This window comes from Cucurbita pepo, chromosome 1, assembly GCF_057944985.1.
Source record: "Cucurbita pepo subsp. pepo isolate OVF chromosome 1, ASM5794498v1, whole genome shotgun sequence".
Classification (NCBI taxonomy): domain Eukaryota; kingdom Viridiplantae; phylum Streptophyta; class Magnoliopsida; order Cucurbitales; family Cucurbitaceae; genus Cucurbita; species Cucurbita pepo.
The window spans coordinates 2,755,489-2,772,114 of record NC_141798.1 but is presented as its reverse complement, the minus strand read 5'-3'; the positions used below and the strand labels follow the sequence as shown (position 1 = coordinate 2,772,114).

Genomic DNA, 16,626 nt, shown 5'->3' with positions numbered 1-16,626 from the left:
AAGATAGTAAAATCAACAGTCCAACCATTAGTCCACCAAGCATTATCTTCCTAAAGACCAGTCCATTAATAAAGTAGAGACTGGGAATGCTAAAATTTAGTCACCAAGTAAGGAGGCATCATACATTTCTAATCCAGTTGAGAGAGACCACTGAGAGAATGGCCTTGAGAAAGTTTGAACAAACATACACCTTCCAAATAAAAAATGTCTGGAAAAGAGGACTCCTGAAAGTTTTAGAATTTTTCTACTGCCCTCTACAAGCGGTTTTCTCCACTTTTCAGCCTCAAGTTAAAGACAGAGCACCAAAATAAAGCTCCCGTCACAACCCCATTAAGAATTTTGATAATACACATTTATGCATATGACTATTATTAAACAGAGTAAGCATTTTTTTATGAACGTTTTTTTTAATATATTAAAAGAAAAACGCTGAAATGGATAAAGTAGAAGCCCCTCAAGCTGGCTCCTGGAGATGTATCCGCACCACTTACCGATCATCGCGACCTGCCTCATCCAACACCGAGAATGTTCACCACTTGAAGGAAGCGAGCGATGCAGAATATAACCATCTCAATGGTAACATCATTTACCTGGAACTTCATCGTGTTTTTCCTTCCTAACCCCTAACTGATTCTGAATTCATTTGTCCACTACTTCCACCATGGGCACTGAATTCTGAAACTGGCATGGAACGCTGGGCAAAATCCATTAAAAGCTTCCTTTGTGGTTCATTGGTGTGGGGAAGGCTAGCCCTAAGAAGTTCCACAGGCATTTCGCGGCTGATGGCTCTGGCTGCCTCTGACCCTATAACATCAGTGGTCGATGGTGTCTGCGAAAATAATGACTGCACTATAGTCTCGTATTTACTCACACAGTACTTGGTAAGGAGATTGAAGAATTCATCAAAGGATGCCTGCCATAGCGCTCGATTAGGCATGCTACAGTTACTAGCAACATGAGGATCAGTTAATAATTCTGTAGCCCTTTCAAGAATGGACTTCAAAACAATAGAGGCTCCATCTCCAGCAGAACTTCCAAGGGGGCGTAGTGGTGGCTGCTCTGATGAGCAGACAACTGCAACAAGACAAGCACTTAATGCACGAAGGTCCATACCGTTAACACAGGCAGAAACAGTCTTTGAGAGATTAGATGTTGTCTCAGCTGCTCCAGGATCAGATGGAAGTCCACCAAACAAGAACCTCAAGTGACGAAAAATAGCCATACAGACAATTCGTGCAAGCTCGCTACCAGGGAAAATCAGCTTGAGGAATTTAGTAAGAAGCTTTCGACCTTTGGGAAGAGAGGCCAAACGCAGGAACACAATGTCATCCTTTGGAGACGGGCCAACACCATGGCTACTTTTTCCAAGGGGGTCAACAAGCTGAAGTGACGCTGCCATACCTTCCAGCAGCATCTGTCGCCTTCGTCTGAGCTGGACTCCTCCATCTTGTGGTTTATTATGTTGTAAAAGCCGATCAATATCGTCTATATCAAGAAGAAGACAGAGACCATCTTCAATGGTGATTCTAGCAGCAAGCATTGGTTCTTGCTCAAGAGGCCTTTCGGATATCGTCTGTTCAGAGCTACCGTCACACAAACCTGAGGATGGAGGATCAACTTCAAGAAGAGGGCGAGGTCTACGAATGGAAGCTAAAGGTATTTTTACCAATGAATCAGGTGTGGAATGAGAATGCTGATCTGAACCACTACGAGATCGAGATGGAAGCTCTCTTAGTCGGGAGGGACAAAATGCATTCTTTGATCTTGACCCAGCAGCTTTTTTGGCAACACGAGCCTGGTGATAATAGTCATCTATGTAAGGATCATTGCTGTGGGTGGCAGCATGCTGCATCTTCAGAATACTTTCTATCTCATCAGCTGTCATATGCTTAGATCTGAACTGAAAGGATCCACTATCACTCTTTTGACTACCAGTTTCAGAACCTTGCTGAGAAGAACGCATGTTATGTTTCCCTCTCTGTGATTTAGGTTTCTGATCTCTCACATCAGTCAATCCAAGGATTGCTCTATGGGAAGATGGTGAATGGGCATTATAGAGCTGAGACTGAAGAGCTGCAAAATGCGCCAAAGATGGTTGTACTGGATGATGTAGCCTGTGCTGTTGCAGCTGCTGATGAGCTGACAATAACTGAGAGGATAGGATGCCATTTTGATGAGATAGTTGCTGTTGCAATATACTGTTCAAGAGATTTGAGTGATCCCCATGTAATAGACCAGCGTTGTTAATCCACTGATTTTGTGGCCTGCTACTAAAAGAAAGGCCGGGAGTGGTGAACTGGTGCATGTTGCCTCCATAATGCAAGCCATGCGGCATCCCAGCTAACTGCATATTAGACTTGGATAAAGAGGCGATGTTTGGTGCAGAGAAGGGTAACTGATTTCCATCAGGAAGGGATGAAATATTTAGGTGACGAGGTGAACCATGTTGAGACCTACTTCCTGGAGGAGGGAATGATGTGAAAGAAGATTTTGGTACTAAAATTGGTTCACTAGAAAAGTGATGTTGTGTAGGCTGCTGCTGAGGATAAGAGGACGTTCTATACAAAGGTTTTGGTTCAGGAAGACGAATAGAAGATTGAGGTTGAGATGACCATCTCTTCTCCTCCTGAGCACATTCTGAATCAAATACATGCTGCTCTATCCAATTACAAAACTCTCCATCTTGTGCCCAATCAGTTGCAGACGAACCTAAAGAAGATGATAATCATATGCGCTCAAAATTACTATATAGAACATTTGAGCTAAAAATGAAACTACATCTTTAAGGACGAGAGGACACACATCGACTGAAGAAAAAATATCGTACACCATAATTTATTAAAATAACCATAAAAGAGAACCAATTAGCACTCATGCTTCATATAGAACATAAAACACCATGATGGTGAAAGAAAATAAATCTCTCATTCCCAATACATTTCTTTTCTTCATGTTTCTAGAGCTCAAGGATACATAGATACAACCTATAAACAACTGCTATCCAAATGAGGTTATTCTTTCTGTTTCTCTAATGAGGTTATTCTTTATGTTTTTCTAAGCACAACCTTTCATTAAGGTATCCAATGTGTCATGGATATCCAACCTCTACAAAAAACCAAACCCCCAAAAGTCGTACTTTTTCAGTTAGGTTCATCAAAAGGAAAGGTCTTAAAGGATGTTGAAGCGTGTTTGTCTTGCAATAAGTTGTGCCACTCTAAGAAGCATGGACACAGACAAAGGATACAGATGCAACGACACATCAATTGATAAAATGTACAAATGTAGAACAGACACTCTTTTAAAGAATATATGTGCATATGCACATAAACTAACATATTTTGTACTTCAAAATAGATAATACACATAAATTTAACATGATATTACATGTGCTTGAACAATGAGTAGGTTACAGCAATAGGAAAGGTCTTTAAGTCCGTTGAGTGTGTTAGGCTTGCAAAAAATGTGCCAGAAGCACGGACAACAAAAGGTAGAGTGGGGACAGATTTTTTTTTTTTTTTTTTTTAATTCTCAATCAAAATTTTCAAGTCGACACAGCTTTGTGTCCCCACTATGTCTCCATATGAGCCTCACGTGTATCCTTGACATGTCCAAAATGGGAAAGAAATGGAATAAAAGTAAAATAGGATACCTTTTTCCACGTGTCGGACGTGTATGAAACATGTGCAAATATATCCGTGTCCAAAATGTATCTAACATGTGCATTCGATCAAACAGATGGTGTATGTGCTTCCTAGATGCCACTAGATGATGTAGGAGGTCCTACACCATCCACCGTTTCAAGATAAGCGAGAGGTCTTTGGAGGGTGACCCCCTTTTTTTTATTTTTTATTATCACTTATTCTTCACAAGTTAATGGCCTTTTCATAGTCTCTAGATTGGTCCCTTTATCCATTTTATATCTATTTTATCCCCATTTCAAGATAAGGGGTCGTTCAGTGGGCACCTTTTTGCTATTTTCAGGAATGTTTGGATAAAGAGAATTGGATATTATAATAGTGAAAATTCCTTCGCGGGGGGGGGGGGGCACTTCTTCCAAGTGAATGTAGTAATCTATAAATGGAATCCTTAGTTTGGACTTACTTTGAATCCTAAGTTTCCTTCTTCTCAGTGGATGTACATCTCTAGGGAGAGAGGATGTACTTTCAGATCTTTAGTTAGAATCAGCCATGTGATTGTCAAAATGCTTTTCCAACTTAAATGCACAACTAACGGCTACCTAGAGTTGGGAATCTAGAGATAATAAGACAATCTGCTCACGTTGCTAAATAGGGATGGAGATTTACAGAGTGAAATGCTTTGTGATGGAAAGTAATCTCTAATAGGTACGGCTTGTCTAAAGAAGAATGTGTAGCAATAAGTTGATGTTCGTAGAGGGGATAAGATTGAGTTCTGGATTGGCCAGTAATTAATCAAGATTCCAGTTTATCAACTTTGCAAGGAAGATCAGTGACAAGGTTGATAGCACTATTCAATCCCTTTGTCAACGCCATCTGGAAAGCAAAAGTCCCAAGGAAAGTTTGAGTTTTTCTGTGGCTTTTTGGCCTTGAGAAGCTTAATAAATGCAGCAGATTGCAAAATAATGTCATTGCCGTCTATGTCCCCTAACTGGTACGTGATGTCATGGCCTTCTTTCAGCTCATCTTTAGGACCTATGTTAAGGGAAAAGCCAAAATCCTTTAGTTTAATGTGGTGGTTGTCTTTGGAGACTTTTGTTGGAAGACCGTCCATGGACAAACACCGCAGGGGATTGGGAGATCCTTTTTGTAATCCTTAAGTGGTTTGGGGAAAGCTCGTTTCCTTCTCTTGTACTTCCTTTTCTAAGAATATACAAGTTTATGTTTCTTATCCAAATAAATTAAATATGTAAATATGTATAAAAAGAAGAATAAATTTAGAAATTCCACTGATAAAAAACTCACTTTCCCGAGAAAAAGAACCAGATCCTCGGTCTCCAATAACTCCAGGGTGTCTTGGTCCAGTAACAACTTTGTTCAGCTGTACAAAAGAAAACAAATGAGTGACACAACAATGAAAATTATTGTTTCCATTCACATAAAGAAGAAGAAAAATAAGAAAGAATATTGTAAGTTCATATTAATATACGATATACTGTTTCTTATCCAGAAATGCACACACAAACTCAGGATAGGGTGCAGATGGGGGCAACAAAATTAGTTTCTAGTAAAAACAAGGACAATGTCTACCAATGAAAGTGCATCAGTATGACAAAATCATGGCATAATTGAATTATCCAACCAAGATGGCAAGGCAGTAGCATGCCACGTATGCATGTAAGCTCCAACATGTATTTGGATAAGAAATCAATTGTCAACCCATAATCTTGCTAAGTGCCTTCCAGCCAGAAAAGGGTGTTAAGAAAAACACGAGGGAGAATAAGAACTTCAAAAATATTCAAATCAAGCCTGTTTTGTAAACAAGATTCTTTTAAAAAAAGGTAGTTTCTTTACTACAAGTCAAGTTAGTTTATCGTCTATAATGCATGGTTTTCAGATGCGCATACATGAAAGATTATCTTCTTCTTAAAAGATTTAATTTGAAGTGTAAGCCTTTAACTAGTATTCTATGGGTTAATATATTTTCTGTTCGCAGAGTAGTCTATTTTGTAACCAAAGCAACTGCTATCATGATGGGAGTTAGCAGAAAGTTTTAATTAGTATTCTATGGTATAAATCTTTCGGCAAAGTAATAAACAAAAACGAAATCACATCAGTTGCGTCATTACTTTTGAAGAAGAAAACTGCTGTATAATATCTGGACTTTTCTCCCTCTTGCAATTGGTAATTTAATTCACCCAAAAGAACGCATCAGGAGATCACACCAATAAAAGAATTCAAGAGATTTTTATTATTCATCTTTATTTGCATAATTATTAATGGAGGCATACCTTTGCAAAAGTGTTTGCCAAATCATCCATTTCCGATAAAGATCCCAACCCTGTACCCTGAAATTGAAAAAAGAAAAAAGGATAACATTAAAACTATTTCTCATATCTTCCATAACTGTCAATGGTCCCAAAAGCCTCATCTTGACCATCTCCAAACCAAATAACATTAAAAAGCTCCACCAACCTAATCCAACTAGGACCTTCCAATCAAAAAGTTCTCATCTAAAACCAAGGTCCCAATCATTAACCTCGTTCCTCCAACACTGCTCAACGGTAGCATGTTGTTTCATTGAAATGCTGAATAAATCTGGAAAAGTAAAGGCTAAAGAAGCATTCCTAACCGTATGTCCTTCCAAAAACGAATCATGCTCCCTTATTGTACCTTAAAAGACAGAAATTTTAAGACAGCTCCATTCACAGCTATATCAAACCAAGGCCTACCTTTTGCTTTGCGAAAGGAAAGCCGTGATTTGAAATTGCCAAGAAATATAACTTCCTCGGATTTCTTAATTTTAAAGTAAATAATGGAGTAAAGTTAGATTCTGGAAGGACGAATGGGTGGGGGGACTGACTCTTGAAGAGAAACTCCCATTTGCTTCATTTCAATGAAGCAAGATGCGATAATTCCTGGAATAGTGAGGCGAGAGATTGGGATTATGACCTCCAAAGCGGTCTCTTTGATAGGAATCTGGAAAGCTGGGTTGTGCACTTGTGCTGGTTGATTCACTTGATATTGCCTCGTCAGGACAGTGTAATGACTGAGTTTTGTGGTCTCTTGATTCAGGGGGTGTAGTCACCTCAAAGTCTACTTTTCTGAAGTGATGGGTTCTGCCCTACATTGGGGTCTCCTTTTTTATATTATTTAACATTTTACGTGCCCTAAAAAAGTGAACATTTTTTTGTGGCCTGTAGTCCATAGAAGTTTAAACACTCAGGGCATGGCTCAAAGGAAGTGCAGGAACTGGGCTCTCACACCGATGATGTGCTGTCGTTTCCTTCAAAGTGAAGAAAATCTGGATCAATTGCTCTTACATTGCCCGTTTGCTGCCAATGGTTAGCTCTCCCTCATGAATATCTTTGGGGTGGGTAGTTGTTTGCCGAGATCTATAGATAGCTGGCTCCTAAAAGTTTGTTCAAGGTGGAAAATGTCCAAAATGGCCAACATTCTATATGGCGCTGTTGTGGCACATTTAGTAGGAAAGAACACAGAGGATCTTTGAGGATGCATCTTCATTTGAGTTTTCTTTATAAGTGTATAGTATATTACTTCTATTTGGAGGTATAGTGACCGAAAATTATTTTATTTTTATAGTAACAACCGTACAACAGTCTTTATCGATTGGAAGGCGCTCTTTTAGTTTGTTCACCCCCAACCCCTAGGTTGTCCCCCTTTTCTACTTTTCAGACATTTCTCGTTTCTTATCCACGCACATGCACACACACAAAAACATATATATATAAATAAATAATTCTGACGTGCTCTTTCTTTCATAGGGAACAAAAGTAGCATTCAAGAAACGTAACTGTGAACTAAAGCTTACCTCTTCCTGAACAAACAAACGATACTCTTCATCTGTAGACCCAAATAAAGGAACATCTTCGTCTTCTTCTAAACCTCCCAGCTCCACTTCTCCCACGACATTTTGACCAAAAAATTCATATCGTGAAGCATCAAAGAGTGAATTAGCTGCATAAATAAAAATAAGATCATCAACTAGTCGCTTTCGAAATAAAGGGGAGGGAAAAAAGTCAACGGCTGAGGACAATCTAATTTATCCCAGTTGAACATTTCCACCTCTCTTCCTATATCAGAACCCAGTAAAATAGTTCAATTACGTAGGAAATTGAGACTTTCAACAAGAATGGGAAAATACAAACAGAAGGAGCCAAAATATACCAGCTGAGCTGAGTAACCTGATAAAATAACATAAAGAAACTAAACTAAATAAAAAGGCTACAAGAAGCTAAAGGCTAAAGCATCCCATTTCCAAGATCTTAAAAGCTAGCAGCAATTATCCCATCACCAAAAACCTCTAGTCACGTTAGCCAAAATACCTAAAGCATAGCAGAAACACAGGGAAACTAGCAATGCTCCCCAAAGAAAGAGACAACAAAAGGTCTATGAAGCATGTCTTCCACCAATCACGAATTACAAATACTTCTTGAAGAGTAAAATAACAAAGCATGAATGCAAAACATTACTGCAAAAAATAGACAACAAATAAAAAATCTCCTCCAAACGTAATTGCAAGATTCTATCTCCCCCTCCCCTTAGACACAAGTCAGATAAAGTGGATCATACCACCATAAACACAACCAATTTAATGGTAGAAATACATAACATACGATACCATTAAACATTCAAATGCAAACACACTTCAACAAAGGCAGATAGATACGAAAAATACAGCTTCAGCACTAAGAAACGCCTCAAAAGAGGCAGATAGATACGATATAACAGTTGGAGCACCAGGGAAAACTTTAACAGAGGCAGATATATACGAAAGCAAAACAAATTTAAACAAGTAAACAACAAGAAAAATACATAAAATCATACAATCCAAGGTCCCAAACTAACTAGAACGCTACAACCCTCTATAATACACCAATAACAAAAACCGTCAAACTACTTCATCTACCGACTTCCCAAAAAATCCAAACAAGCTCCAGAAGAACTCGATCGAAAAACGAAAAAAACGGAGACAAATCTCAAAGCAGAAACAGTGAGCTCACCAGAGGAATTCTCCGTAGAGCCCTTCAAATCCTTGGCATCAACAAGTTGTTCCATGGCATAAGAAAGAATCAAACAACCTCGAAGAATCGCGGAAAGGGACGAACCATACAACCAAAAAACACCAAAACAAGCAGCAGCAGCAGCAAAAGAAGAAGAAGAAGAAGAAGAAGAAGAAGAAGAAGAGAAGCAGACAAAGAAGCCGAGAAACTACAACCAAACAACAAAAAACAACGGTGTGGTCGTCGTCGTCGTCGTCCTCCTCCTCCGCGTAGAAACCAATTCTAAAAGAAAAAAAAAAAAAAGACACAGCACCCACACAAACGCGGTGGGTTCTATTCTAGGGTTATCTCAAACTGAAAACCAAGATTTACAGGAAGAGAAACGACAGCATTACGGAAAATCGAAAAGGGCTACAAATTCAGGCTAGAACTGAGGACCATTAGATGAAGAAGAAGAAGAAGAAGAAGAAGAAAACCCATCTCTCTCGATGAGAGAGAGAGCGCGCGCGCAAGAGGGAGAGAAAGAGAGAAAAGAGATACAATAGGAACATTTTGGAGGTTGGGCTTAGGTAATTACAGAGATCAAAGATCGGGGAAGAGAGAGAAAGAAGACGAAGACTTTTTTTTTTTTTTCTTTTTTTTTTCTTTTCCATATCTCTTTAATTTTAATTAAATTCCATTTTTCATTTTTAATAATATTAGTTTTTAATTTTAAAACCCAAATAATTTTTTTTATTTTTTTTCACTCACCGGAAGGCACGTGCTTAGTGAGACAAATCCGGACGAAGGGAGGAGAGAGAAAGTGGGACACGTGGTGAGTTATGAGTGGTGAAATGCAAGGTGTGTTTGGGTGAGTGGTACGCTACTGGAGATATTCTTTTTTAATTTATTATTCTATCGAATATTTTATTTATTTGTTGGTTTTTCCATTTTTAATTGTTTTATAAATAAAGGATAATTTTTCATTGCAAGATATTGGTGACTTGTATTTTTAATAAAAGGAAATATATAATTAGAAGGTAGGTTTTGGAATTAAGGTATGTGGTTTTTGTTTTTTAGTACATATATTATTATTCTCAATAATCAATTTTGTAATAAAAATATATTTTACGTAGATAAATAATTTTAAATGAATATGGAAAATTTTAAATATATATATATATATATATATTAGTTTATCATTGTTTAAATTTTTATTTATCTTGAAATATCTTTCATTTTCGTTAGTTTATTTTTTATTGGTTCGTTGACAATATTTTAAGTTTGTCGTAGATTTAAAAAATAATAAATACATGTCACTGATTTTTAAAAAACGTGAATAATATAAATGTAAAATATTATTAGTTTATACACTTAAAATATCTAAATTTTGTCTCATATAATTGGTCTATTATCACTATTTATTAAAAAATAAGGATAATAACAATAAATAAATAAAGTATTTTATTTTAAATTTAAAAAATACAAGTTTAATTTAAAATTTTAAATTAAAAATAATACAAGTTTAATTTAAAAATCCAAAATAAATAATTTTATGTGCCAAGTTTATTCGAAAATTCAAAAGGTTTTTTTTTTTTTTTTTTGACTTGGAAAGATGCTCTTTGAGATTGAATGTAGAAGAAAACCTCTAAAGCCTCGAGTCATCAGTAACCGAGCTGCTAAGGACACAAAAACGAAAGTTTAAAACCATATTAAACACAAATAGACAAAAATGTAAAACCACATCTCGAAAGGACTCCGATCCTCGTCGAATAAGATAAGCACTTTTTCGGAGAACACATCCAAAACTACCCATAAAAATTTCTTCTGAAAATAAAACTATTCATAGTAACTACAACAGAATAAGAACACAAAATTAAAAATAGTTCCTACCAGAGCCTAACAGCAGCTTCTAAAATGTTACAAACTGCTTGGTCTTTTCCATTTTTATTATTACAATCATCACAAACACGACGTCATCAAAAGATCAAGTGACATTTCCTCGGACCTTGTCACCTTTTTTTGTCGGAATTTTTATTGCAAGTTTATACCCATTTCATTATGTGTAGTGAAACTTACAAGCCAGGAATTGGGAATTGAGTTGTAAGAGCTTCAACTCTTGAGCGAAGATCCGACACTCGGTCGATCAAGGGGAAATCAGAGGTTGCCACGAACTTGAGGAACTCTTGAAGCTTCGATCCTGGGGCTAGTGGTTTGGCATCGAGAGTTATCTTAACACCCTCATGTATGAAGTCTGCAACTGCAATGAATTCCTTCTCAGTGAATCCTCGGGTGGTCATGGCAGGCGATCCGATTCGGATGCCTCCTGGAACTAGAGCACTCTTGTCACCTAAGCACAAAATAGCAAGGAGTTAGTTCAAGAAAACTGGATATGATTACCAGCTTTTGAAACGTAAGTCATTACCTGGTACTGAGTTCTTGTTGAGAGTGATTGAGGCCATGTCGAGAATCTTTTCCACCCGTGCCCCATCGATGCCCTGTGGTTAGAGTGTACTTAAAAGATTAACATATGCTAATACATGCTTCTTTACATCGTCATCTCAATTTTCAAAGAACAGATGTGAGGAACAATGTATTTACCAATGGCCTTAGATCTACAAGAACCAGGTGATTGTCACTTCCACCAGAAACTAGCTTGTAACCTAACTCGACCAATCGACTAGCAAGAGCTCTGCAATTGGAGACGACCTAAAGTATGAAAAACTGTGTTAGAAAATAAGAAAACAAGTGTTTTAGACCACGTTTAGCTAATTGAGGAAGTGTCGTACCTTGTTCTGATAGTCCTTAAATTCTGGGGATTGAGCATGCTTCAAGCAGACAGCAAGTCCCCCAATTGTATGATTATGAGGACCACCCTGTAAGACAACAATAAAACCAACATATTTAAAAACCAAAGTCGAAGTCTCGAGCAAAATGAACGAACTCTTCTTTACATGCTACCACAAGGCTGGTCAAACCAACCTGTAATCCTGGGAACACAGCATTATTAATTGCAGATTCTAAGTCAACTCCCAGGACAGGATCCTTTCTGAAAAAAATCATGCCACCTCTTGGACCTCTCAGAGACTGCAAACAATTTGACATTTCTTTCAGGCTGAGAAAGCAGTTTTTTTATGCAAAAAACGACCAGTATCCTACCAAATTATATACAAAGCTAATATGTTCTAAGAGAAGGCAGAATGACATCATGACCGAAAAACAATCAATATAAGTAAATGTGCATTAAATGAACTCCGTATCACGTCTATTTTTTCAGAAAAAAGGTATATATTTGTCTTCCTGAAGCTATCTTGGGCTCGTGGCTGAAAGACAAAGCAAAAGTGATCTAGAAGCGCGTTGTTTGAACTCTTTGGTGGATTATATGGCTTGAAAGAAATCAAAGGGTCCAACACTGTTTTAATTCTTCTCGTGATCATGTATGACATATGGCCTTTTCAGTTGGGTGCCCTTCAAAGAGAATTTCTTTTGTAATCACAATTTTCCTTTTATTTTTGATGTCAACATGGATTGGAGTTCTTTCTCTACCCTGCCTGCTAGGTTGTTCCTCTTTTACGTTTGGTTCTTGAATGTACACATTTCTTATTTTATAAAATGAAATAACTTTAGATGAAAATTTGTTCTTTACCTTGTGTGTTGTTGTGGTCACAATATCACAGTATTCAAAAGGATCAGCAACCACCGAAGCAGCAACAAGCCCACTAATGTGAGCCATATCCATCATGAGAAAAGCACCAACAGCATCAGCAATCTACCAGAGCAAATCAAATAAGTTATTCACTAATGCTAGTTAGAATCTAAATAGGGCTACTTAATGTAAAATGGTGAATAATATCGGAAATCCTCACTTTTCTCATGCGAGGATAATCAAAATCACGTGGATAAGCACTTGCACCAGCAATAATCAGCTTTGGTCGAAATAAGTTGGCAGTTTTTTCGAGCATGTCATAATCTACAATGCCTGGAAGAGTTTTCTATTTACTTAGAATGAACAAACCAGCAAAGAGACCATAAAAAAACTCTATCCCACGTGCGGTACGTACCTGTAGTCTCGTCAAGACGATAAGGCATAGATTCAAAATAAATTGATGTGCCTGACACCCGCCTCTTTGGTGTCATAAACCCATGAGACAAATGTCCTCCATGAGGCAAGTCCAAACCCTAAAGTCATTTAACATGAGTCAGTATAATCAGTGATTGTCTAAATTAACGTCGGGATTAAAAAATAACGATAAGGATACTCACCATGATCCGATCGTGTGGATTAAGAATTGCTGTATAAACCTCAAAGTTAGCAGGTGATCCAGATAATGGTTGAACATTTACACCCCACTTGCTATTGTCCAAACGAAATGCTGCTAGAGCCCTTTGTTGACAGAGGGTTTCGAGCTCATCAATATGTTCATTGCCACCATAGTACCTGAGATGCATGACAAAATCTTAACCCGCAATAATCCTCTCAACAACAACTTATTCCAAAACCTCCCACAAAAAAATTAGAATTCACATCCATAGTACATCAAATGAATAAAGTTCACCTTTTTCCAGGCAATCCTTCCGAGTACTTGTTTGTGAGGCAGGACCCCACTGCCTCCATAACTGCCCTAGATGTAAAATTCTCAGATGCAATGAGTTCAAGGCTTTTAAACTGTCGCTGCTTTTCTTTATCGATAATGCTTCGAACATCGGGATCTGCTTCGCTCAAGCCATGGTCTACAAAACCGCTTCCACCTGCACAACACCAATGAAGTTAACCAGTGCCAAATTCTCCCACTCAATCAAACACAGTTCTTCTCATTCCTAGCAATCAATTAGGCTAATCTGGTATCAAGAAACAATATAAATCTTGTACAATTCTTGCTCGAGTAAAGGGTCAAACTTTCGAGCGATTCTATTAACATGTACCAAGCAGATATGCCAAATTTCTTTCAAACAATCACAACATTGGTAAATGACATTAGATTATATTTTACCTCCAAGTTGTGGAGCAGAGACAGATACAGAAGATGATGCCTTCCCCGCAACCATGTTTGCTTCAACACTGGAGGATTTGCAGGGCTTTAAGACGGTCCATTTCTTGTGTTGCGGAAACACACAAATGCTAGACCCTTTCGAAGGAAAAGACGATCCCTTCGCACAAACAACAACTTGCAGAGAGCCCATCACTGCAGCACCACTCGCAGCCTGCATTCTGTCCACTTAAATCTTCACAAAAAAATCCTACAAATTTCATATAAGAAAACGAACTTCAATAACAACCAAACGCCATCACATAACCCCGATTACAGATTACAGGAAGACAATAGTTTCAATAAACATCAAAAGTTCAAAAAATAGCATGCAACATATTTGAGCACATCCAACCCACAAAACACTTCGAACACGCTGTGAAATTCTTGTCAGGTAAAAACAAAAACTATCAATCGTTTATCGCCAAAACTCCAATACTTCAATAGATAATCAAAAAGAGCCGAAGTCAGAAAACACAGAAATGGCTGAGGAAAAGCTAAGTAAAGTGAGATGATGATACAATCGATGAAGGTAAAACGGAACCTTGAACCGGAGACGGACGGGAGGCGGAGGTTGGAAGCAGAGCGGCTGAGTATCCGTTTTCCGCACCTTAATTCTTCGCGATTGTTTATGCGTTTGGCTCGTATATAAAACGCCGGAAGTGTAGGGTTCTGATGAATTTCAAATAATTGCAACTTTTTGTGATTTGTTTAGTAATTTTCGAATAAAAATTATCGGTTTATATCTTTTCCATGTCAGCAGCTCTCGATTATCCCTTCAGCGATTGTCATTTTTATTAATACAAACAAAAGTAGAAATAAGTGTAAAACCGCTGGAAGGGAGGAGGCTGCGGCGGCACGCGGAGGAGGCTGCGGCGGTACGCGGAGGAGGCTACGGCGGCACGAGGAGGAGACGGCGTGAAGAATACGGTGAAGAAGAAAGGGCGTGGAGCACGCATGAGAGGGATTTCCTTCCTTTTATTCCTGAACTTAATTTAAAGCATATTAATAAAAAAAAATTAAGTCTAAAATGTATTTTTACTTAAAATTTCAAGTGCATTTTTTAAATAAAGTAATACGGTTTTAATCCAAAATTAATGGTAATAATTTTTTTTTTTTTTAATTTAGGTATATAATTAAAATTTTGAAAATTTTAAGAATGTTTTTATACAAAAATATAAAATTAATAATTATATCAATTTAACAATAGCCCCACCCCCAAATTTATACATTTTTGTTTAATTCAAATTAATATATATATAAAATTGTCTCTATAGATTATAAATGCAATAAGTCCTCTACCTTCCAATTATTATTTAATATAAAATTAAATTTTGCTAATTATTAACTATTTTTATTTATATTATAGATTTCTAATTTGCTTGTTGGCACTATTATTTTAAAATGTTTTTTTATATTTATATTTATTTTAGTGGCTACTACTTTATCAATTTTAAATAATTCATCATACAACTTTATAAAATATTTAAATAATTGAAGAATGACGACCAGCATCTAATTCACTGTGAAAACCTTAAGCTCGAACGCTCGGAGATTGGACATGGACTACAATTGAACATTTGAAAGGCAAAAACCACTCACGTTTGAGGAAACTTAGGTGAAGCCCGATGATTATAAGTTGATATTCTAAATAAGATTTTGAGAAGCGAGAATAAGAAAAATGGCCATAACGCTCTCAGTTTGTACGTGGCTACGTGCACGTATTGAGTTTTGATGGAAAACTGGGAGCGTATTGGACTTTTTTTTTCTTCATGTTTTTCAACCTCCATTTACGATATCAACTTATAATTGTTATGTTTCACGTAAATTTATTTAAATTTGAGCCGTATCTACATTTCAACGGTTGAATTGATGGTTGATAATTAAATTTGGTTAAATTTACTTAAATAATTTAATGAACAAAAAAAATATTTTTAATAATGGACTCTCTTGAAATAATTAAAATATAAATATTTTAAAGGAACAGTACAAAATTAAAATATAAATATTTGAATATTTGTGGAGGATAGAGTTGAGTCATGGAAGGAAGGCCCAATTAGACTCTTAAAGCCCTAAAACCCGAAGGTTGAAACCCTAATTCCCATTGGCTAAATAAATCATTTTCGGTTCCTTCAGCCGGCGAGAGAGGCACAAGGGGAAGCAGGGTAGAAGCCAAAAATGGTGAAATTCCTCAAGCAGAACAAGGCCGTCATCGTCCTTCAAGGACGTTACGCCGGTCGGAAGGCGGTCATCATTCGCGCCTTTGACGACGGAAGTCGGGATCGTGCTTATGGTCACTGCTTGGTCGCCGGACTCAAGAAGTACCCGTCGAAGGTCATTAGGAAGGATTCTTCTAAGAAGACTGCTAAGAAGTCCAGAGTCAAGGCCTTCATTAAGCTCGTTAATTACAGACATCTAATGCCGACCAGGTACACTCTCGATGTAGATCTAAAGGATGTCGTCACCGTCGATTCCTTGCAGTCGAAGGACAAGAAGGTCACAGCCGCTAAAGAGACCAAGAAGAGATTCGAGGAGAGGTTCAAAACCGGCAAGAACAGGTGGTTTTTCACCAAGCTCAGGTTCTGAAGAGGCTCGTTCAGTTGCGGTTTTGTACTGGATTATTCTCGTATTAGGTTACTCAGGAGGTCAATTTTTGTTTCTAATTTCATCTTTTGTTTTCGAGTAATCGGTAGTTTGTTTTGGTGTTTAATTTCTGTCTTGACGTACTCTAATCCTTCGGATGAGAAATTTCTGGGTTTATAATGCTACATTCGAGACTTCACTTCTGCTTCCATGAGAGTATTGTTATTCATATATTTATTTAGAACACTGGACTACTGATTCTCACTGAAAACGAGCATTTCTGCAACTGTTGGATAGCTCTAACCTTAACCATCAGGAGCTAAACAATTGATGAACTGAAGGAAGAGTTGGTGAGATGTTTTATACGAGTAAGACCTG

At 37.4% G+C, this 16,626-nt stretch overlaps 3 protein-coding genes across 4 annotated transcripts; 1 reads left to right on the top strand and 2 right to left on the bottom strand.

Moving 5' to 3' along the window:
• Positions 1–95: 95 nt before the first annotated feature.
• Positions 96–9,272, bottom strand: LOC111789550 (protein PAT1 homolog 1). Its single transcript, XM_023670225.2, has 5 exons — positions 8,660–9,272; positions 7,468–7,613; positions 5,927–5,983; positions 4,941–5,016; positions 96–2,709 (listed from the first exon to the last, which is right to left on the bottom strand). Exons 1-5 carry the CDS (start codon positions 8,712–8,714, stop codon positions 617–619), a joined length of 2,427 nt encoding a protein of 808 aa, XP_023525993.2. The 5' UTR covers positions 8,715–9,272; the 3' UTR covers positions 96–616.
• A 1,111-nt stretch (positions 9,273–10,383) lies between these two features.
• LOC111804988 (serine hydroxymethyltransferase 3, chloroplastic) lies at positions 10,384–14,540 on the bottom strand. Of its 2 annotated transcripts, none has more exons than XM_023689850.2 (12): positions 14,210–14,540; positions 13,630–13,847; positions 13,195–13,387; positions 12,902–13,076; positions 12,700–12,817; positions 12,505–12,617; positions 12,285–12,407; positions 11,621–11,725; positions 11,428–11,514; positions 11,240–11,347; positions 11,064–11,136; positions 10,384–10,988 (listed from the first exon to the last, which is right to left on the bottom strand). In XM_023689850.2, exons 2-12 carry the CDS (start codon positions 13,844–13,846, stop codon positions 10,714–10,716), a joined length of 1,587 nt encoding a protein of 528 aa, XP_023545618.2. In that variant the 5' UTR covers position 13,847; positions 14,210–14,540; the 3' UTR covers positions 10,384–10,713. The 2 variants fall into 2 exon arrangements, with proteins under 2 accessions (XP_023545618.2, XP_023545608.2); XM_023689840.2 differs by having other exon boundaries at positions 13,630–13,876; positions 14,210–14,538.
• A 1,206-nt stretch (positions 14,541–15,746) lies between these two features.
• Positions 15,747–16,457, top strand: LOC111778124 (large ribosomal subunit protein eL27x). Its single transcript, XM_023657826.2, has one exon. The coding sequence runs from the start codon at positions 15,844–15,846 to the stop codon at positions 16,249–16,251; it is 408 nt and encodes a 135-aa protein (XP_023513594.2). The 5' UTR covers positions 15,747–15,843; the 3' UTR covers positions 16,252–16,457.
• The last annotated feature ends 169 nt before the right edge of the window (positions 16,458–16,626 follow it).